General features: G+C 35.0%; 1 protein-coding gene across 1 annotated transcript in view; it reads left to right on the plus strand.

The window, feature by feature from the left end:
- The window catches only part of HCN1 (hyperpolarization activated cyclic nucleotide gated potassium channel 1), a 386,411-nt gene that overhangs the window by 324,235 nt on the left and 38,216 nt on the right, over positions 1 to 23,960 (plus strand). Inside the window, exon 6 of the mRNA XM_042960321.1 lies at positions 13,223 to 13,463. Coding sequence (XP_042816255.1) covers positions 13,223 to 13,463 — 241 coding nt within the window. The remainder of the gene's footprint in view (positions 1 to 13,222; positions 13,464 to 23,960) is intronic.

Genomic DNA, 23,960 nt, shown 5'->3' on the forward strand with positions numbered 1-23,960 from the left:
AAAACTACTACGAAGGGGCTATGCAGCATCACGGTTAAGAGCATGGCCCTGTTTCCACCAGCCCCATTTAAATCGAGCCCCACAACTTACTATATGTATGACTTGGGTTGTTTAGTAACTTGTATATATTTCCCTTTCCTCATTTTTTAATGTGGATGATGGTGAGATTAACTACTTCATAGAGTTGTTACAAACATTAAATGAGTGGGGGTGCCTGGGTGGCTCAGTCAGTTAAATCATCTGACTTCGAGTCAGTTCATAATCTCATGGTTCATGAGTTCGAGCCCTGCGTTGGGCTCTATGCTGACAGCTCAGAGTCTGGAGCCTGCTTCGGATTCTGTATCTCCCTCTTTCTCTGCCCCACCCCAGCTCACACTCTGTCTCTGTCTCTCTCAAAAAATAAACATTAAAAAAATTTTTAAAGATTAAATTAGCAAAAAATATAAAAAATTAGAAATGCACCTGGCACATAGTAAGTGCACAGGAAAATTTAATTTGAAGTATTACTCTGATCCAGTGAAGAATAAGATACAGTCCCAGCTCTCATAGTTCTTGCAGCTTAGTGAGAGACAGAAATTTAAATAATCAATTATAACTGTATATGAGTGCCATGAGAGGGTTATTCAGAGGATGTTAGGCCACACAGAAGAGGGAGTGCCCATTCTTATCATATGTCTCATTTCTTCTGGAATGTATCCAAACGATCTGCTAATAAAGCCTTTCCTTAATTTTAACAGCCGGCTTTCTGGAGACAATGTCTTAGCATCAAAATTTGGCATTGAAATGTTATGATCATGAGACTGATGAATGCTTTAGCAAAAGCAGGCAGTATATTTAAAACTAAAAAAACTAATTAGAAAAATTCAGTGAACTATACCCCTCTGCTTATGGGAGCCTGTTGGAGTGTGTACAAAGGAAGAAGGTCTATTTTTAACATGATCAGATTTATACTTATTCGATTAGAGCAAAATGGCAAACTTAACTGTCGAGAAAGAGGTTAATGCCCTTCTGAGTCTGTCTCCAAAGTTCAGAACTGATCTATTTTTAAACAATGGAGTGTGAAGAGCCATGGGCTGAAAATAGGTACAGATCATGTGTCCCAGTAGAATATAGGACGTCAGTATATTTCATTTTCACAGAACATGAATTGGGCTGAGAGTATAATACTGTCCTTCTGACCTTTAATTTGTTGAATAGACTGTTAAGGAAGAAAGCATAATCTGCATGCGTATTAACTTAGAGCAATTTGCAATCATTTTTTTTTAAAGTACATACTTGTTGATTTTTAAGATTCCATCTATAATGTGTTTAGTTAAGATTAACTAAAACAGACTAGACTCTGAATTGTAAAATTATACAAGGATCTTTTTAATTATCAGATATTCGTGTAACAGGCACAATAACAAAAGGCTAGAAAAATTCTTCAAGTGGCCTGCTCATGGTCACATTGCCAAAGAAATTGTGTCTTTTTCTCTCTTTTGGTGTAGAGATTTTTCTCTTGCATCCTTAGTTTCTAGAAAACAAATAGACAAAAGAAAATTATCAGTTTCTTAATATGTGCAAAACATTGATCCAGGCATGACGGGAAGGTAAATTATACAATATGGTTTAGTCTCAAAGTGCTTACCATTATGCTTGTAGACACAAGATATAAATACATGGGAAAAAAATAAACTATGAAAAGAAAGTTAAAGTACTTTACTGAAAATACAAGAAATGTAAAAGGTTCATATATGGTTAATTGCCAGAGAAAAGCTGACACTACATACTAAAATTCTAAATGGATTGAAGACTTATGTGTACAATCTGAAACCATAGAACTCCTAGAAGGAAACACAGGGAAAATGCTTCTTGATGTCAATCTTGGCAGTGACTTTTGGATGTGACACCTAAAGCATAAGTGACAAGAGCAAGTGTAAATAAATGGGACGACATGAAACTAAAAGGCTTCTGCACAGCAAAAGACACAATGAACAAAATGAAAAGCCAGCCTATGGAAGGGAAGAAAATATTTGCAAACCACACATCCGATAAGAGGTTACTATCCAAAATGTATGGGGGACTCATACAACTCAATAGCAAGAAGATAAGTAGTCCAATTCAAAAAATGGGCAAAGGATGTGAATGGATTTTTCTCTCCAGGGCGCCGGGTGCCTCAGTCGGATAAGTATGACTGACTCTTGGGTTCAGCTCAGGTCTGATCTCTGGGTTGGTGGGATAGATCAAGCCCCATATCCTACTCTGCACTGACACCATGGCAGCACAGAGCCTGCTTGGGAGTCTGTTTCCCTCTCTCTCTGCCCCTCCCTTGCTCACATGTGTGCAGGCATGCTCTCTCTCTCACACAAAATAAGTGGGTAAACTTAAAAAAAAATGTTTAAGATATTTTTTTCTGAGAAGATATTCAAATGCCCAGTAGGTATTTGGAAAGGTGCTCAACATCATTCATCATCAGAGAAATGCAAATTAAAGCCACAATGAGATATCATTTCACGTCTGTTAGAATGGTTGTTATTAAAAAGACAAGAACAAGTGCTGGTGAGGATATGGAAAGGAAATCAGGGACATGGGAAGAGGGGTAAAGATAGTATGTATTATTCGAATAAGGGAGAGCCAGACTACTGGGCCTTTTCCTTAATTTTCCCTAACACTGGTCATTACCTCCTTTCCCCTCCCGAGATTTTTCCAGTGGCATTGTTTGTTTCTAGGCCTTCAAACATTAGTCCCATGCAAGATTGTATAATTCTACTTATATGAGCTTCCTGGAATAGGTGAATTCATAGCAACAGGAAGTAAAATAGAAGTCACCAGGGACTGAGGGGAGGGAGACGGGGGGAGTTTCCAGACTTTTTGCTGAGAGTGATGGAAAAGTTAGATGTGATAATGGTTACACAACATCGTGAATATGTCTGTGAACTGCACACTTAGGAATGGTTAGAACTACCAAATAGCTAAATATATATTTTATGAAAATTTAAAACACTAATCTTATAAAATAGCACCCAATCTTGTATCTCTAGTGTTGATCTTCAGAGCCATTTCCACCTCCCAGCTGCTCTTATCACCTGAATACCCCAGATGCTTCACACTCGATACAAAAATAAAGTAAAATCCTTTCTCGGTAGAAGTCAATATTGTTTTGGATTTTTATCCCCGGACCAGAGAGCTCAGAAGTTGTTGCAGTGTGTGGGTTGCGTTCCACATCACGTCAGAGTGACCCTAACTGGGTCATGTGTACATCTTGCCCCTGCCCCTCCCTCACTTTCAGAGCCGAGGTTCTCCCATGTCTTGGCAGATACTCAGAAGGGAGCAGCTTCCTTCTTCCTGCCACACTTTTACCAGCCTAACTTGCTCTAGTAGTTTCATAGTACTAGTTTCTCGTACTTCATTCTAGTAGTTTCTTCCATGACCAAATACAACAGATGGCGTAGCTTAAACAACAGAAGTGTGTTTCGGTTTTTTTTTTTTTTTTACGCTTTTAAAGGCTAGAAGTTCAAAATCAAAGTGACAGCAGATTTGGAGGCTTCTGAGACCTTTCTTCCTGGCTTACAGATGGCCTCTCTCTCTGTCGTCCCATGGTCTTTCCTCTGTGCTATTGTATCACCAGTGTCTGTGTGTGTCCCCATCCTCTTCTCCAAAGGACACCAGGAAGATTGGATTAGGGCCCACCCTAATGAATTCATTTTAACTTGATGTCCTCTATTAAGGTCCTCTTTCCAAATACGGTCACATTCTGAGGTATTAGGAATCAAGGCTTCAAAATATGAATGTTGAGAGGATACAATTAAGCCCATAACACTTGGCAATACATGCAGTGCTCTGTGCAAGTCCAACCAAAGTGACATGTAAATGAATGTTCAGTGCAGCTTAGGATGCTTGCCTGCTTTAGGGCCTGGCCTGATTTCCTCCCATCCTTTGCACATGTACATGTACTATTATACACACATCATTTCTATTACTGAGTGTTCATGATGAAAATGAATATATGGGGGTTTTATTTTAAATTCTTCAAATATAGGTTCTTCTCAAATTCTCCAAACACCTTTTCTCAAGATTGAGTCTTCTACTTCACTTTACTATCTGCTGGTTCTGTTTTAATAGTATTTTTTAGTTCAGCATATTTCTGGACATCTGTCTGCTTTATTTGCTATATTTGACAGTTCATGTCGGTCTGTGTTTACCACGTCAGATAGCTTAACACTTATTCTACAAACTATTCTTACAACTTGCTTTCAGCTTGCGGGCCGCTGGAGCTGTATTCTTTGGGAGTTTATACAAATCTTCCAGGGCTCCAGTCTGGGATACCACACAGTAGGGCTGAGATACAAAGTCTCTAGTGAACGTGCATGTTGCCAATATACAATTCCGTGATTTAGGTTTGTTTCATCTGCTTCTACCTCTTTTTCTTTGCTTTATGATCAAATTTAAGTGCGTGTTAGAATTTTCTGTCATTTGCTGTCATTCTGCCTGGTACCTAATGGAACAATATGTTCCTGTGTTCTGGGAAGGCAAATCAGTGGGACTATGTTAATACTAAATTAATTTCAGACTTCATTTGCATTCATATTATAAGGCTTAAATGTGATTTAATACCTCAAAACCAAATTAGATGCCTGTGAGAACTGTAACAACGGAAAACATTAAAATGTTTGAATTTGTACATCTCAGAATTCGTCTTGTTCTGATCCGTCCTTTACAAGCAGGCCGATTTCATTTAAGCCACTTAATCATAATTGGCCATTTGTATATGCAGAGATTTTAGGCAAATTACCTTTAACATAATTTAAAGAGACTATTAATCTGGCAACTAATGATATAGCTGGGTTTCAAAACAAGTAATGGTGAAAAATGTCAGTATTTAAGAGGCTGTTGCAGACTATTTCTCTGTATTTTTATTGGGTTTCTCTTAATATACCTATGATTAACACAAGATATTAACCATTAATCATGGAATTTTGTTTTGCCATTAAAAAGGACAGCAATGAGGGCCATGTCTCAAAATGGGAAATATTTTATATTATAAAAGTGGGAAACAAGAAACAAATATTGAATGTATATTATGATTACACTTATATTTAGGTGAATAAGAGTTTGTCTTCAGAGAATACACAAGCACATTAAATCTTATTAAGGAGATGAGAATACAAAATTTTTTATATATTTTAAGAGATATGTGTATTTTCATTTTTTGCAAAGATTTTTTTACATGCAGCTGTTTGGTAATACAAAAATGCTTAATTACTTTCTTCTTTAATAAAATGGAAAACTACAATAAATTAAAACCGAGGCATCCTGTATTAATTCATCGAATCTCATTTTTCTATTTCTAAACCCTTTAATTTCCCCAAAATAAATACTAGAGGCAAGTATTCCTTAGCTTTGTAGTATATTACATAGGTTTTGAGATTCAAATTAATTAGGAGTTGTAATAAAAACTTTCTTTAAAAAAAAAAACACAGATGATCTCAACCACAGAAATAGATTATCTTAAATTTTCCCTAACAGAACATAGAAATCAAGGGAAATGCTTTCAGTTTAAGAAATTGAAGCAGTATCTAACTTGTAGTCAACGTTTGATAAATGTTTAGAACATTTTTAAGCATTCAGGTCTGCTTGTATGGGCCAATTTTCTTATGCATGCAGTCAACCACCTTGCAATTTAGAAGGCAAACCACCAGATCAATATAAGCCAGTTGGGAATGCTGGGGGAAATTGTTTTTAAATTTCCCAATGTGTTTCCTTTTTTAAAAAAAAATAATGGAATGTGTATGTACAATTCACCTTCTGAATTTATTATATCAGTAGAGCACCTTTATTATAAGAATCCTATATTTTATTCTTGATGATAGCCAGAAGGGAATTTCACTGAGTCTACCCTAAGAATTTCTTGTCATTTTCTTCTTCTGAACCTCTGCACTCACTTTAACTTTGGTTTTTAATAAGCAATCCCCAACTCAACTTTTTCTTTTACCTGAATTAGTATCCTCTTAACAAAATTACCTTGAACCTTTTGTTTCTTTACAAGTTTATAAAGTATACAGTCTATACAATTCATTTGATCTTAACCAACATTGTTTTTTAGTAAACTATAAATTACAGTGGTTAAAACAGATAACATTGAGTGAACTTTGTTAAATGCTTTACTTGTGTTCATATAATTATCATAATCTTTGATAGAGTTGCTATAACCTCCATTTTACAGATGAAAAGATTAAGATTTGAAGAATCTGAGTCACTTTCTATGGGCACAGAGCCAACTGGTTTTGAAATCAGAGATTGAGTGTGTGCATGCACACACACACCCCTCCACACACACACACACAAACCCATATTTATTTTACTACTTACAATTATTTTCTACAGAATATATACATGTACATCTTCCTCCCTCAACTAGGTATAAACTTTCAGATAATTCTTTATTTTAGGAACCATAGTTTTTAAACCTGACTGCTTATAACTTGGAGTGTGTTATTAAAAGTAGAGATTTTGAATCACATCCCCTAGAGATATAGGTTCAGATTCTTTAAATTTGGATTTGAGCCTGGTAAAATGTATTTTAGTGAAGTCCCACAAATATGTCCACAGGATTATCATCTTCCTCTAAAGAGTAACAGGGAGGAGAATGTTCTCTTTTGCAGGTCTTTGAAGCCTTTTTAAAACTGATGCTGTCTACATGAGAACTATGATGAGAGCAAGGACCATGGAATAATCCTGAATAGTTTCTTTTACTTTCCAAGAAAAATAGCTTTTCTTTGTATAAAAACTTGTTTTGTTTTCCAGGAAATAAAGGCATTTAGATTTAGATTTTTAAAAATAATTGTCAAGTGCACAGCCATCAGTTTGCTATCTCATAATCAACAAATGTTCATGTCAGGCTCTCAAAATGTGTAAATTCCAGAAGAACAAATTATGGTTAATACCAAAACCTTCAGGATTTTGGTAATTCCAGATATGTACAAAAGTAAGATGGCTTCTTAGAATCCATCAAAATCCTGAGTTAAAGAGCTGGGTTGCCCAGCAAACAAACCATGGTTCTTCCCCTTACAAGTATGCAGTCTTTGGCACATTACTCAGTATCTTCTATAAAATGGGGTAGTAGTAATAATTAAGGTATATGAATTTTGCAACAATAAAATAAATTAATACTTGTAAAACATTTAAAGCAAACCTAGAAACCAGCAGGAACTCAAAAAATATTGTCTCTTATTTTTATAATGTCATTCTTAAAATTATCCCTACCTTAAAAAACAAACAAACAAAAAACTGACACATCCACTTACTCTAATTCTTACTAGTCAAGGCAACTGAACTGTGGGGAAAAAATAGGGCAACATTAGCAGCACTCTTTTATAGGATGTTCTCGGTGACAAAATGTCAGTTGATATAGATTTGACTATATTTATTTACTTGTGTCTAAAGTCAGTATAGAAGTCTATATGTCTGGATGCCATTGGAATGTCTAATATAAGTTCTTAGAAGGAAGGTCTTGTGTGTTCTGCAGAGTCTAAAAATACAGGGTGTGTTGGGTGTAGGAATTTAGCAATGTAACAGCAGCTCTGTTTTGTTAAGATTACTCTGTGATTCATTATTGTAATGATGGTAATTACATTTATAGCTACCGTCCCTAAAACATTTTAGAACTATACCATGTAGAATAAAATAATGTAGAATGGAGGAGATCTAAATGTTTCACAAAATGGAACTTTCCACAATAATGGTTAAATTATCGGTAAAGAATTGTAGTGCTTCAAGGAGCACTATTCTTTAAAATATTACTATTTTTTAACAATAGTCAAACAAAATATTGCTTAAGCTCTCCCAGGGTCTCAGAATTTGCATGATTCCTAAGTGCTGATTTATGGTAAAAAATAATACTTAGAGAAGAAATCTCCGTATATCTCAAATCCCATTTTCCTGATTGTCATAAACTTAAACAAACTGGAATCAGCTCGCCAAAATATATATATATATATGATAAAAGATACCACTAAGAATGAAAAGGCAAGCCATAGATTGGGAGAAGGTATTTACAATGTATATCCCAACAAAGAACTCATATCAAGACTATAAAAAGAACTCCAACAGCCGGAAGAAAATGAGGAAAACTTGACTGGGCACTTCACCAAACAGGATATTCATCTGATCAGTAAGATACAAAAATGTGCATAACAACATTAATCATTGGGGAAATGTAAAATAAAACTACAAAGAGAAAAAAACTGTAAAACAATGAGATCTCTCTGCGTACCTATTAATGGCTAAAATTAGAGTGATAACGTCAAATTTTACTATGGATATAAGACAATTGGAACTTATATATTACTAACATGTAAGAAAAATAACACAGTCATTTTAGAAAATTTTTGGTAGTATCTACTAAAATTAAATATAAGCTTACCTTATCACCCAGCAATTCCAATAAAAGGTAAATAAATATTCAAGAGCAATCAGTGTGGGTGCAGTCACTGTGGAAAATAGTACAGAGGTTCCTCAAAAGGTTAAAAATAGAACAACCATATGGTCTAGCAGTTGCACTGCTGGGTATTTACCCAAAGAATACAAAAACACTAATCAAAGGGATACATGCATCTCTATATTTTATAGCAGCATTATTTACAATAGCCAAAGTATGGAAGCAGCCCAAGTGTCCATCAGTGGATGAATGGGTAAAGAAGATATGTACACACACACACACACACACACACACACATACACTCTCTCTCTCTCTCTCTCTCTCTCTCTCTCTCTCTAGAATATTATTCAACCATAAAAAAAAAAAAGAAATCTTGCCATTTGCAACAACATGGATGGAGCTAGAGAGTATAACGCTAAGGGAAATAAGTAAGTCAAAGAAAGACAAATACCATCTGATTTCACTCATATCTAAAATTTAGGAAACAGAACAAATGAGCAAAGGGGAAAAAAGAGAAAGCGACAGATCAAAAACAAACTCTTAATTATAGAGAAGTACCTGATGGTTACCAGAGGGGCGGGGGAAGGGGAGTGGGAAGATGGGTTAAACAGGTGATGGGGATTAAGGAGTGCATTTGTGATGAGCACCAGGTGATACATGGAAGTGTTGAATTATTATATTGTACATCTGAAACTAATATAACACTGTATGTTAACTACCTGAAATTAAAATAAAAACTTAAAAAGCCAAAAGAAAAAAGAGAGAGAAATCAGTGCATATGGCACTTCAAGAATGTTCATAACAGGTGTATCTTAATAGCTTAAAACTGAAAACACCCTAAATGTCATGAAAAGTAGAATGGATAAATAAACTGTGGCAGAGTCATAAAATGAAATATAGGCTGAAATATAAAAAGAAAGAACTATGACCACCCAACAACATGGATGAATCACACAGAAGCAAGACACAAAAGACTACAGAGTATATCATCCCATTTAATCTGAAGTTCACGAGCAGGTAAAACTTTTTATGGTGATAGAAATCAGAATAGCTAGGACCTCTGGTGTGAACTGGAAAAGGAAATAAAGGGAAACTTTCCGATAACCCCTATATGGGGATCAGGTGGTTATACATGTGAAAAATTCACTTAAGATTTGTGTTCACTTAAAATCTGTGCTCTTTACTCTGTCTATATTATACTTTAAAAAATATTCTAGTCCTCTGTGACTAAACAATGAACAGAAATAATTAATGACATAGGAGAGCAAAGCAAGACAAAACAATGCTAAAAAGGAAAGACTTTGATATCTGAAGTAAACAGACATGGCAAAGTAGAATCAAATGCAGGATTCTTCACTGTTTGTTGTATTATGTTTCTATTTAATAGGTAAAAGTGTATTTGGAATTTGAACAGATTTGTCTGTTTAAATTACTCAGTTTAATTATGTAGGTATAATCTTATAGTTATTTAGTTTATACTTTGGGATTAATTCAGTACTACATCATTTACTTTGTTACACAAATTGTTGAAGCTTTAGCCATTGGTAGCTCTTTCATTTGGCCCCTATGAGTAACTCTCATCATTGCAGGATTTTTTTTTTTTTTTTTGGTTGATGTTTGTATTTGTTTGGTTGGTTGGTTGGTTGGTTTTTAGTACGTCTGTATTTGTTACTACAAGATGCTTTGGGAAGAGGTAGCTACATTTTTTTAAAGTGTTGATAGTAAGCTTAGTAATTTGGAGTGCCTTGTTAAGGTCAGGGCTACGTCTGATTCTCTTAGGAATGGAGCTTTCCTCAATTTAAAGCATATGGTCAATACTCTTCATTCAGGCCAGACATGTTGCTAAAATAGCTCATTATAACAAGTGCCATAAAGAATCTGGATGGAAATTAGAGATATTAATAACTTAATCGTGTGTCTTCCTTAAAGTCAATGTGCTTATAAGGAACTGTGATTGATGGAGGAGGAGATTTAAAAGTCTTGTTTTACATATGGAGAGATATTAATAACTTAATTAAATATGTTCCCTAAAAAATGTGCTATAAAGAAATATGATTGATGGAGAAGAGCTTTTAAAAGTTTTGCTTCACTTCTAGACTCACATGAGTGTTTCCATTAAACTATCTGCCCTCCAAGCAAGCAACTTTCATGGGAGGAGAGAGGGCTTTTAAATGCAAATCACCTTCTGTCTAATTACATTTTTTTTTCTTATCAAATACTTGTTAGAATTTACAGTTTCAAACTGATTGTAGTCACATTGGAGGTAAAAGTTCCACAGGGAGAGAGAGAAAATTACTGGATTCCTTTAAGCAATAGCAATAATATGAAATTATCCCCACAGTGTTATAATCAAGGCAGTCACAATAGGTATACCTTAATATGCAGTGCATCACAGAAAAAGAATTATTCATATAAAGAACAGTTAAATTGTTTATAAAATATATACTTCCAATTATTTTCTAAAATAAAGCATAAGAGAACAATGAAGAGAAAAAATTGTGTAGTGTAAGTCAAAGAACATAGATAAAAAGATTCTCTGCCTTATTATTTTTATTTGAAAATTCTTATTTTCTCTGCAACCTGACTTATTTTCACTTTCCTACACAGTATTCTTCTGTCATTTTACATGTGGAATCATTAATTCCTCAATCAGTCTGGTCCTTTTAATGACCTACTCTGTCTTCCTTCAACTCATGTGGTTAGCTTGAGTGCCTTGAGTGGTTCACCTCTTATCTTCATGACATTTTGTTTAGAAGTATTTTGAATAATAAAAAAACACGGTTTTTTATACACAAGAAACTTGTTTCTCAAGTGATTTTCTTGAGAAAGATTTCTAACAGTTTTAAGTAAGTACTTACCAATGGGAACAAAATTCGTTTTTGTGAGCACTTTTTTCCACGTGGAAACTCCATCTTCCTTCTTTCCTTCCCTCCCATCTTTCCTTTTTTCTTCCTTTCCTCCTTCTTTCCACCTTCCATACATGCATGCATGCATATTTACTAAGGACTTACCGTAGTAAGGGCTGAACCCTGCTTTAGTCCCACCCCCACCACGGCACTTCAGCCCTAGTTAAAATTGACCACGAGTCAATGGACAGCCACCCATGGAGTCAGCTGTGCATTATTTAGGCTTGGGTGTTGCATGTAATATCTTTCTCTTGTTTTTTGTTGCTATGTTTACTGTTTGCTTGTTACAGCTGACATTTAAATATTTTACCAACCTCCATGAAGCCTCACCATTAGAGACTCTTCTTTGCTCTACTGAACTCCAAAGATATGATTAAAGATGAAATACCTTTTTTTTCTGTGATGGACCTGAAATTTTGTGCCCTCTATATCAGCTGGAAGTTGTTTTTTTGTTGTTGTTTTTTTTTGTTTTTTTTTTGTTTTTGTTTACCTATTCCAAGATAAGGTTGGGTCATTTTATAAAACAAGATTGAGGAAACTTTCAGAGCACCTGGGTAGCTTAGTCAGTTAAGCTTCTGACACTTGATTTTGGCTCAGGTCATGATGTGATGGTTCTTGGGATGGAGCCCCATGTCAAGTTCTACATTGACAGCATGGAGCCTGCTTACAATTCTCCCCGCCCCCCTCTCTCTTTCTGCCCCTCCCCTGCTCTCTCTTGCTCAAGTACGTGCACTCTCTTGCTCTCAAAATAAATAAATATTTTTAAAAAATGAAGATAGAGGAAACATTTTTCCCTCAGCCTTACTCTATAAATTTGTATATTTTCCCAAAGAAATAATTCAGATCTCAGCCTTTGCTACTATCTCCAAATATTTTTTGCCCTTTTCCCATCTTTTAACAGGGTTTCCTTCAGTTTCTACATCTCTTAAACGAGATCACAAATTCAGGTTTAACCCTTTTCCCTTGGGGTTTATTGGAGAAGAAAGCTTTGAGAAACGGCATTGTGGTAAAATTTAGATTCCTATTGTTTATCCTTTTACATATCTAATTTGCAAGATTAAAAATGGTTGGTCCCTTATCTGTATGTTAGCCTAAGGAGATAGCACTGTGTATAATCTGGACCAGAATCTACAGAATGAAATCAAATATGTAAATCATCTAATTGAGAATTGCTTGGTTACAGAAATAAAACAAACAAACAACTTAGGAGAAAGAACATATGGCCCCTCCATTCCAAGACTTCCAATGGAAACCCAGGAGGCCTTGAAAAGAGTGGTTTTCTGATCTATCCCAGAAACAGATTGAATTTACAATAATAGGTTATAGTTAAATTAGAGCCTTCTTGGGTAACCTTTCTCTGCACACTCCATTGTCCTCACTTTAATGTGAATAACATTAAGAAAAAAAAATTCTGTTGTCTGGCAACTGGGCCTTTGTTTCAGAATTCTGGTCAGTAGGTACAAGTTAGATCACTCAACAATACAGCGGAGCACAGGAGCAGCAATATTATAGCTAATAGGAGATAGTGTGGCTTCTTTTCTTCATAAAATAAGATCAAAGGGAGACTGAAACTCTTCCACATTTGAGTTCTAATTTTACGTAGAGTATAGCAAAGGGATGAGAAGGTATAAAAGATAAGATGTACATATTTAATTCACATTTACTGAATGTTTAATATATATCTATACGATACTAGGTGCTGCGAATATAAAATTCCAACACCAAAATAAACCATGATTTCTGGCTTTGAAGAGATATGCAGATTATTAGAATTTATGTATCTTTGGTTCTGAATTTAAATTGCAAAACTGAGCTATATATAGATTTTAATTTAAGTGTGCTTATCTCCCTGATATGATTAATATCTCTCTTAATATTTCTTTACTCTTGCCGTCTTTAGGAGATAGTCAACTTCAACTGTCGGAAACTAGTGGCCACAATGCCACTGTTTGCTAATGCGGACCCCAATTTTGTGACTGCCATGCTGAGCAAGTTGAGATTTGAGGTGTTTCAACCTGGAGATTATATCATACGAGAAGGAGCTGTGGGTAAAAAGATGTATTTCATTCAACATGGCGTTGCTGGTGTCATCACAAAATCCAGTAAAGAAATGAAGCTGACAGATGGCTCCTATTTTGGAGGTTAGTGGGGAAAAAATGCAACTGAGATGAAGTATAAGTTGCTTTGCTTATGTCTCTTCATCAGAACTTTGGAGATGTCAGAATGCTGATTTGTGGCTTTTGACTATGAATTCGCATTTGAATTCCGATAAAAGTGTCTATAATGGCATGTTTTCACATTTCAGTGTCACACATTTAGTGGCTGTGCATTTACCACTGGATCACTTGAAGTATCTTTTTATCAGTGGCTTCAACCAGATGGAAAGTGTATTTTTGTCTCACACGGAAATCCCAGGAGGGTCAGATGGCTCTCCCCAGGACAGTTTTCAGGGACCCAGATTTCATTAATTTCATTGGTCTGCCATCCTCAAGAGTGTTTTTCTCATTTATACAAGAGGACCTGGTTCCTCTCCATTATGTTTGATATGGCCCGCAGGAGAGGGAGAGCGGCACAGAGGGAATTGAAGAGTGAGCAATTTCTCTATTTAGGGGTGTGCTCACAATTGTCACTATCACTGCTTATCTATATCTGATTAGCCAGAATGTAGTTGCAAGAGTACTTCTAGTTGTATACTTACAAGTATACTAGTTGAGTGATGTGTAAGTCAGGGATCTCCAGAGAAACAGAACCAACAGGATAATATATACACAAAAGGAGAGTTATTATGAGGAACTGGCTTATACAGATATGGAGACTGACCAGTCTTATGATCTGCTATTTACAAGCTGGAGACCCAGAAAAGCTGATGGTATAATTTAATCTGGTTCCAAAGGCTGGGAACCAGAGGAGTTGATGATGTACATCCCAGTCCGAGGGCAGAAAATGAGATGAGATGTTGGCTCAAGTAGTGAGATAGGAAAAGAGGGTTGAACTCCCCCTCTTTCCTGCTTTTGTTCTGTTCACACCTCCAGTGGATTGGATGTTACCCACTCACATCGGGGAGGACAAATTCCTTTACTGAGTCCACTGATCCAAATACTAATCTTATTTGGAAACATCCTCACAGACACATCCAAAAATTACGCTCAATCTGAGCACCCCATGGCCAGTCAAGTTGACACATAAAACTAACCATCACAAGTAGAAATTTTCCTTTCTAAAAATCTGAATATTTGAATTGTTGCCAAGTTTTACTATTATAGGATATATATTTATATTTGTGCACATGTATAAAGCTTGCCTAGAAGTTGAATAACTGGGTCAAAGACTGCATATTTTTAAGTTAAAACAAACACCAAATTGTTTCTTTGATGAGACAGCCTGTTTCTACATGCCTTACCAATTCATTTTTACTTTTGCCCTCTAAGTAAAAACGGCATCCCCTTCTTGTTAAGTGTGCATTTTCATCATTAATATTGAGGTTGAAGCAATTTTCATATATATTATTTGTACTTTATTTTTTCTGTTTATTCCTTGCATATTTTTCTAATTTTTTTTACCTTTAAAAAAATACATTTACTCATTTTTGAGAGACAGAGAGAGACAGAGCACAAGTGGGGGAGGGGCAGAGAGAGAGGGAGACAGAATCCAAAGCAGGCTCCAGGCTCCGAGCTGTCAGCACAGAGCCCGACGCGGGGCTCGAACTCACGAGCTGTGAGATCATGACCTGAGCCGAAGTTGGATGCCTAACTGACTGAGCCACCCAGGCGCCCCTTTTTTACCTTTTTAAAACCAATTTACAGAAATGTTCTTAATGTATTTTTGATAGGCTTTAACTATTTTCTTCAAGATTGTTGTTTCTTTTGTAACTATCACTAACTTTCCTTTTGTCATTCTGATCTTCATTATTATTGACTTGATTTGAACTTGCCTCTCCTTTCCTTTAAAGCATTAGAGATTTTGTGTTCCTTAAGTGGCTTTTGTACTCTGCAAAATTATGAAAAGTTTTCCATATTTACCTCTTTTTTGTTTGGTTTTATAACATTTTATTACTATTTGATTAAAATTTACTGTATTTATGATTATACATACTTGAATTATATTTTTATTTTAGTATTAATCCATCCTGCCTATATTTGTGAGTATAGTATGAGACAAGATTCTGTATTTTTCCCCCAAAGAGACAAGTTTATCACCATCACTCATGGAAGATTTTATCCTTTCTGCAAAACTTTGAAATATTTCTTTAATAATATGCTGATATAATATACACTATTGTAACAACAGAAAATAGTACTGGATTACATATTTAAAAGTTGCTAAGAGCGTGGATCTTCAAAGTTCTTATCACAAGAAAAAAAAAATTTATAACTATATATGGTGGCAGATGTTACCTAGCTTTATTGTAGTGATCATTCCCCAGTATATACAAATCTCAAAGTATTATGTTGTCATGAGCACGCTATGAAGGCACACACACAAGTTGTGTCTTTCTACAGTGTCAGCTTTATTCAATCATAAAGCAAGATTAATATAATTATAAAGCAGTTTCACGATTCCAAACTCAATGACATTTCACTACTTGTTTAACTTGCTTCGTACATGTCACACAAAGCAAATCACAAGACAAGCAACACATCAAACAGATAGAATGGGGGTAGGGAAATAACAAAACCGAACATGAAATCAGTCTGTGGACGCACAGTTGACATAGAGCCTAGGTCTGTCCAGGTCAGCTCTCAGAATGTGCCGCTGATTATGTCCAAGCAGTGGAGGCTCTCTGTTCTGTTCGGAGATCAATCGATCAGAGCCTTTGGTGGCCACTGCCTCCAAATCGTCCATGTTTCATGTGGTCACACACGAAATGGTCAGTGTCTTGAAAGTCTTACAGGTTGCTACCAAACTCTTCCTTTTTTAAAGGGATTTAACAAGTCTTGGGCCTTTGCAGACCTCCTCTGTTTCTGCTGAGCATCGGTTCTGAGTGTGTTGTCAGCTCAAGCTGGTTTCGGCTGGTATCTGGTCTTAGCTGCAATGCCCTTGGTTCTTGTGTCACTGCTTGACCTAAGTTACTGCTTGACATGAGTAACTGCTTGACCCCATGTTGCTCTCTATAGTTGTATACCTGAAACTAACATAATGTGTCAACTACATCTCAATAAAAAAGGAAAATCCTCAGTATGGAAAGAGCCCAGATGTTCAATGGATGAGTGGGTAAAGAAGATGTACACTTTTCTTAGTTTCTGCCAATTCTGTTGAAACATTAGAAACTTAATGATTAATAATAGGCCTCTGGTACTACAGTATCAAGACGTTGCAAATTTAATGTTTAAATATTCCCCAACACTAGGAAACTGAAATGTTTTTCTTAGAAAAAGACAAGAAGTCTGTCTTCAAACATCCACAGGTTTATCCTGTAAGCGGCGATCCAAGTGAAGCTCTTTCTCTTCTCATAAGTGAGGTATTGAATAAACGATCCTTATTACTTTGCGTTCATCCTTCCCAGACTTTATAATATGCCATCTTTAGAAGGCTTCTCAGTCAGAAGCCATGTTTCCCACCATTGTGTCTCCATAGTACCTCTCATAGCTTTCCAGAATCCTAGAATCAGTCTACTTCATACTGAAATTAATAGTGTAGTTGCCTATCTTCCCCCCAATACTTGATGGTAAGCAATGTGTATATCAGAATCACCAGAGAGCTGTTTAAAGCCAAAGATGCTTAGGTCCCACCCATCAGAGATTCTGATTCACTAAGTCTAGACTGGAGACAGATTTTTATTTGTTTATTAGAGACTAGCCAGTGTATCTGGTCCCTTAAAAAAACAAAATCAGTAATCATTTAAAAAGCATTTAAGTCAGGTTAGTAACAGTTGAGAACAAGGCAATGAATTCCATTTTGTCATAGAAAAATAAATATATGCTGAGTTTAAGAAGGTTTCTTCAATAACAGTTAAGAAATATTAACTAGGAAAAGTTTTGAATTTTATTAAATGCTTTTTTGGAATATATCAAAATAACCATAAGGTTCCTATACATTAACCTGTTGTGGCTGACTAAAATATATCAATTCAAGGTAATTAGCTTCCTTGACTTTCCCTCTCACCCATAGTTTTGACGTTTCCAGCTTCTCTTTCTTCCTACTTGTCTTTGTCATGATTCTGTTTTGCCTCATCAGCCCCTTAGACTTTTGTGCAGATTGTGCAAAGGAAAAAAGACATTTGGAAAAGCTAAGAACCAAAAAATTCTACTTTAGAAAGTACAGAGAGTCAATATTCCAATAAAGAAAAAAAGGGTAAATGATGGGGTAAGAAATAAAAGCATACATGTACAGGCCAAGTTTGGGGAAAGTTTGGGAGGGAAAACATTTTGAGGCAATTAATGGGGGTGTGATAAATATGTAGAAGAAACATCAAGAAAGGACTTTCTGGAAGCTTTATTATGCATTAAGAATGTATTTTTACATTTGACGTACATTTTGTCAATTCAGAGGAGCTTTTAATTACTATACAGTTATATTTGCTAGTATGATTAAGGTTTTATACAAAGACTGTGACACTTACCTCCCTAGGTTTAAGTGGATTACACTATTAGTAAAGTCAGTTTATAGTAATGGATATCGTTGTGTTGAGTCACAAGATCATTAATGGGATAAAAACTAGTTTGTCCTGATTTATTATTTTGAACACGTTGTAGCATCTCTGTTTATAGGTGAAATTGGGGCTGTTATTTATTGTTATGGTGGTTATTTTTGTGCTCCCCTAGCTGATTTTGGATATCAGGTTTTATTTACTTCTTGGAGAGAATAAGAAAACTTTCTTAAAAATGTATTCTCAGGGCGCCTGGGTGGCTCAGTCAGTTAAGCGTCGGACTTCAGCTCAGGTCATGATCTCGCGGTCCGTGAGTTCGAGCCCCGCGTCGGGCTCTGTGCGGACAGCTCAGAACCTGGAGCCTGTTTCAGATTCTGTGTCTCCCTCTCTCTGACCCTCCCCGTTCATGCTCTGTCTCTCTCTGTCTCAAAAATAAATAAACGTTAAAAAAATTTTTTTTAAATGTATTCTCTATTTTAAGGAAGTTTAAACAACCTAGGCATTACCGTTACTTGAAGCCTACTTTGGTTTCATGAATAAAGCCACTTGTGTCTGATTCTCTGTCTTCTATAGTTATTAAAGTACTCCAGGTTTCTACTTCTTTATGAGTAATCGTTTAGTTCATCTAATTCAATTGTTCATAATACTGAAAAGCTTAAGAAAAAATCTGATGCCAGGGCCAAAATTTTACCTTAGGGTTTCTGATGGAATTGAGTGATGTTGAGATCCAAATATCAGCATGAAAAAAAAATCCCCAGAAGATTCCAGATAATTTTCACATTATATATATGTATACATAGTTCCCTTTATATTTTCAATAAACATTTAATTTTTAATTTTAGATACAACAGTTTTAAATACAAAATGATTACAGAGAATTCCATATATCTCATACTCAGTTTTCTATTATTAAAATTTACCATTACTATGATACATTTGTCACGATTAATGAATCAATATTGATACATTATTATTAATAAGTACTTAATAAAGCACACACTTCATTCAGATTTTCCAATTTTTAACCTAATATCTTCTTTTCATTCAGGATCCCATTTACTTGTAATGTCCTCTGGTTTGTTCTTGGTTTTTAAAGTTTCTTAGACTTTCCTTGTTTTTGATGAACTTCACAATTTTGAGGAACATTAGTAAGGTATCTTATAGAATGTCCCTCAGTTGGGATGTGCCTGATGATTTTATGATTAGATTGGGATAAATTTGGGGGGGAAGGAAGATTATACACAAAAAGTGCCATTATCTGCACATAATATCCAAGGTATATACTATCAATATGTCTTATCACTGTTGATGTTAACCTTGATCACTTGGATAGAGATAGTGTTTGTCAGGCTTCTCCACTGTAAAGTTACTCTTTTTCCCCCTCATTCCATACTTCCCTCTTTGAAAGAGAGTCACTAAGCATAGCCGATGACTAAGGACTGGGAAATAATGTTCCAGTTTCTTAAGAACAGACTATGTACATAAATTATTTGAAATTACTCTAAGTGGGATATTTATTTACTGTCTTACATTTTTATTTATTTATTAAATCCTTTTTTATATATAAGTATGGACTCATGAATATTTTATAATTTGGTTTATAATCCAATACTACTTTGTTTTCATTTGTTTTTAATTCCTGCATAGTTAACATATGGTGTTACAGTAGTTTCAGTGTACTATATAGTAATTCCACAATTCCATATATTACTCAGTGCCGATCCAGATTAAGTGTACTCTTAATCCCTTTCACCTATTGTCTCTCATCCCTGCACCCACCTGCCCTCTGGTAACCATTTTGTTCTCTATGGTTAAGAGTCGGCTTTTTGGTTTCACTCTCTCTCTTTTCCTTTGTTAGAATTTGTTTCTCAAATTCCACATATGAGTGCAATCATACAGTATTTGTCTTTCTCTGACTGACTTATTTTGCTTAGTATTATACTCTCCAGCTTCATCCGTCTTGTTGCAAATGGCAAGATTTCATTCTTTTTATGGCTGAATAATATTCCATTGTATATATACCACATCTTTAACCATTCACCCATTGATGGATACTTGGGCTGCTTCCATGTTTTAGATATTGTAAATAATGCTGCAGTAAGCATGGGGGTGCATATATCCCCTTGAATTAGTGTTTTTGTATTCTTTGGGTAAATACCCCAATAGTGCAATTACTGGATTGTAGGGTACTACTATTTTTAATTTTTTGAGGAACCTCCATACTGTCTTCCACAGTGGCTGCACCTGGTTTTATTCCCACCAACAGTGCACAAGGGTCCAATCCTACGTTATTAATTGTATTGCTCAAATTGTTCCAGCTTTGGCCATTTGGACCTCTTTCAATTGGCCCCTGTGTACCTTTGAAACACTCCTGTTATTGTGAGTTTGGGACTTTTTTCTCTGTCTTGTTGAGATTTTTTTTCCAGCGTTGTAAAATGCACCTGGCTCATTTTGTATATTTCCTACCCAGTCATAGATTCAGCCATTCCACCAAGGATCTCTGGTTCTGTTCATTGGAGAGTAGTTTTAGAAACAAAGATCTGGACACCAGGTGTGCTCATTACTACTGGGCTATCATTACTTCTAGACCCTCTCAGATGACAAGGCAAAGAGTTATATATTCATATACTAACGTGTATATACACATATCCATAATAAATATTTCTACGTGTATCCATCTGTACCCATGTTAAGCTAAATATGAGCTCATACTGATATTTCCAACTCTAATCCATTACCACATGGATTGTTTTTGACCTTCTTTTCCTGTTTATCTATAATATTTCACTCAAAAGTAAGAAATCTGGGGCATCTGGGTGGTTTAATTGGTTAAGCATCTGATTTCAGCTCAGATCATCATCTCACAGTTCATGAGTTCAAGCCTCACATCGGGCTCTCTGTTGTCAGTGTAGAGCCTGCTTTGGGTCTTCTGTCTCCCTCTCTCTCTCTCTGCCCTCCCCTGCTCACTCATGCTCTCTCTCTCTTTCAAAAATAAATAAATATTTAAGAAAAAAGTAAGAAATCTGGTTTCCACTATATATTAACTTAATTGTTCAGTTGTAGTATACCTGTATAGTGGTTTCAGAATTGTTAATCTGTACATCCATAGGAAATAACTTTATCAACTGGAGTATAAATCTAATGTTAAGCTCTTTTTGCCTCTCCACTCATTTGCAAAGATGCTTAGGTCAGTATCTTATTCCCCAATCCCCTCAGTGAGATTGTTTCGATATTTGTAATCCATTTATATTCTTTTGCTACATTCTGCATTCTACTCTGAGAACTTCTGACTTCCTCAATTATTTTTTTAATTTGCATACCACATATGATTTACTTTTTGTGCTATAAAGTTTTATAGGTTTGGACAAATGCTTACTGTCCTCTATTCACCATTATGATATCATACAGATTAGTTTTACCACCTAAAAAAAAAAATTGTGTGTGTCACCTATTCAATTCTCCTGCTCCCTAACCTATGGCAACCACTGATCTGTTTACTATCTCACTGTTTTTTTCTTGTCCAAATGTCATATAATTGGAATCCTACAATATGTAAAATTGTGGGTTTTTTAATTTCGAATTCCAATTGTTAATTTCTGTAATACAGGAAATTTAGTTTTATATATTAACCTTTCATTCAGTGGTCTTCTATACTCACTTATCAGTTAAGGATTTGGGTCAATTCTTTGGGATTTTCTTCATAGATAATCTTGTCATCTACAAACAGAAACAGTGATATTTCTTTATTTCTAATCCATATACCTTTTATTACCTTTTCTTATTTAACTGGCAAGGACTTCTAGTAATATGTTGAATTGGAGCAGTGAGAGAGAACATCCTTGCCCTGATCTTAGTCCTTGTAGAGAATTTTTTCCCCTTGATTTTGGAGTAAAGCATATAATTTCTCACTATTAAAAATGATTTTGAATTTTTGTAGATATTTCTTATCACATTGAGGAACTTTTCCCATTACCACTTCTGTGAGAGTTTTTTTTTTACATATATTTTTGTATTTTTATTATTTAAGTAATCTCTATGCCCAGAGTGAGTCTCAAACTCACAACTGAGATCAAGAGTTGCATGCTGTAGTGACTGAGCCACCCAGGATCCCCAAGAGTTATTTGTTTTACACACACATATATACACATATATATACATATATATATATATATATGTATATATATATATATGTATATATATATATATGTGTATATATGTGTATATATATGTGGTAGGTTACATTGATTGAATTTGATTTTGAATGTTGAGCCAGCCTTGCATACCTGAAATAATTTTCAATGTATAAAAATGTATTAAAATGTGTAAAAATGGTTGGATTCAATTTTCTAATATTTTGATCACAATTTTTCTGTTTACGTTCATGAGAGATATAACTCTGTACTTATTCTTTCCTGTAATGTAGTTTTTTGGTTTGGTTTCATTTCGTTTCCTATGAAAATAATTCTCACTTCAGGAGTGCCTGGGTGGCAGAGTTAGTTAAACATCAGACTCCAACTCATGTCATGATCTCACAGTTCCTGAGTTTGAGCCCCGCATCAGGCTCTCCACTGTCAGCACAGAGCCCGCTTTGGATCTTCTCTCTCTCTCTCTCTCTCTCTCTCTCTCTCTCTCTCTCCCCCTCCCCAGCTCACGTGCTCTCTCTCTCTCTCTCAAAAATAAATAAACATTAAAAAAATAATTTTCACTTCATAGAATGAAATAAAAAGTGTTCTTTCTGCTCCTGTTTTCTGGAAAAAATTGTGGAGAATTGATATTGTTGCTTCCTTTTATATTTGGCAGAATTCATTAGTGAAAACATCTGTGATTCATATTTTGCAGGTTATTAATTACTGATTCAATTTCCTTGATAGATATAAGGTTATTCATCTATGTATTTCTCATTGTGTGAGTTTAGTTTATACTTTCCAGGAATTGCTCCATTTCATCTAAATTTTCAAATTATAGACATAAAGTTGTTTGTTGTATTCTTTTATTACCCCTTTTTAATTACTCCAGGATCAGTAGTGATTATCACTTTCTTTTTTGATGTTGATAATTTGTGTTCTTTCTCCCTGTCTCCCTCTTTCCCTCTCTGTCTCTCATTAACTTTCCTAGAAAAAAAAATTGAAAATCTTTATAAGAACTAGATTTTGCTTTCATTGATGTTCTCCATTGTTTTGTTTTCAGTTTTATTGATCTCTACTCTAATTTTTTATTATTTCCATATTCTTCTAGCTTTAGACTTAAATTGCTCCTTTCTATAGTTGTTAAAATGGAAGCTTAAATTGCTGATATATATCTCTCTTCCATGTATTTAATGCTATATGCTATAAATTCTTCTCTAAATATTGTTTTTCCTGCCTCCCACAAATTTGATGTCAAATTTTATTTTTCTGTAGCTCAAAATGTCTGTTTGATTTCTTTTGAGACTTCTTCCTTACTTATATACTATTTAAATATTTGGGTATTTTCAAGATATTTTTTCATTGTCAATTTCTAGTTTGATTCCATTGTGACCTGGAAATTTACTTTGTATGGTTTCCATTATTTTATGTTTGCTAAGTTGTATATTATGGCTGTGTATCTTGATGGATGTTTCATATGAGCTTGAGGAGAATGTATACTAGTTATATTAGATGGAGCATTCTATACATGTCAATTGGATCACATTAATTGATCCTTCAGGTCAAACCAACTATGTCCTTGCTGATTTTTAGCCTGCTTGATCTACTAATTAATAAAAGAAGGGTGTTGAAGTCTACAATTTTAATAAAGAATTTTCTTATTTCTCTTTGCAGGACCATCAGGTTTTTCCTCATGTATTTTGACATTCTGTTGTTGAGTGCATACATGTTTAGCATTGTTATATCTACTTGGAGAATTGACCCCTTTACCATTGTGTAGTGCCCTATTTTATTCCTGGTATTTTTTTCTTGTCCTGAAATCTGCTTTGTCCAAAATGAATACAGCTACTCTAGCTTTCTGTTGATTGGTATTAATATTATCTATCTTTCTATCGCCCTATACTTTTTTATATATTTTTTTTATTGTG

Source organism: Panthera tigris, chromosome A1 (genome assembly GCF_018350195.1).
Source record: "Panthera tigris isolate Pti1 chromosome A1, P.tigris_Pti1_mat1.1, whole genome shotgun sequence".
Taxonomy (NCBI): domain Eukaryota; kingdom Metazoa; phylum Chordata; class Mammalia; order Carnivora; family Felidae; genus Panthera; species Panthera tigris.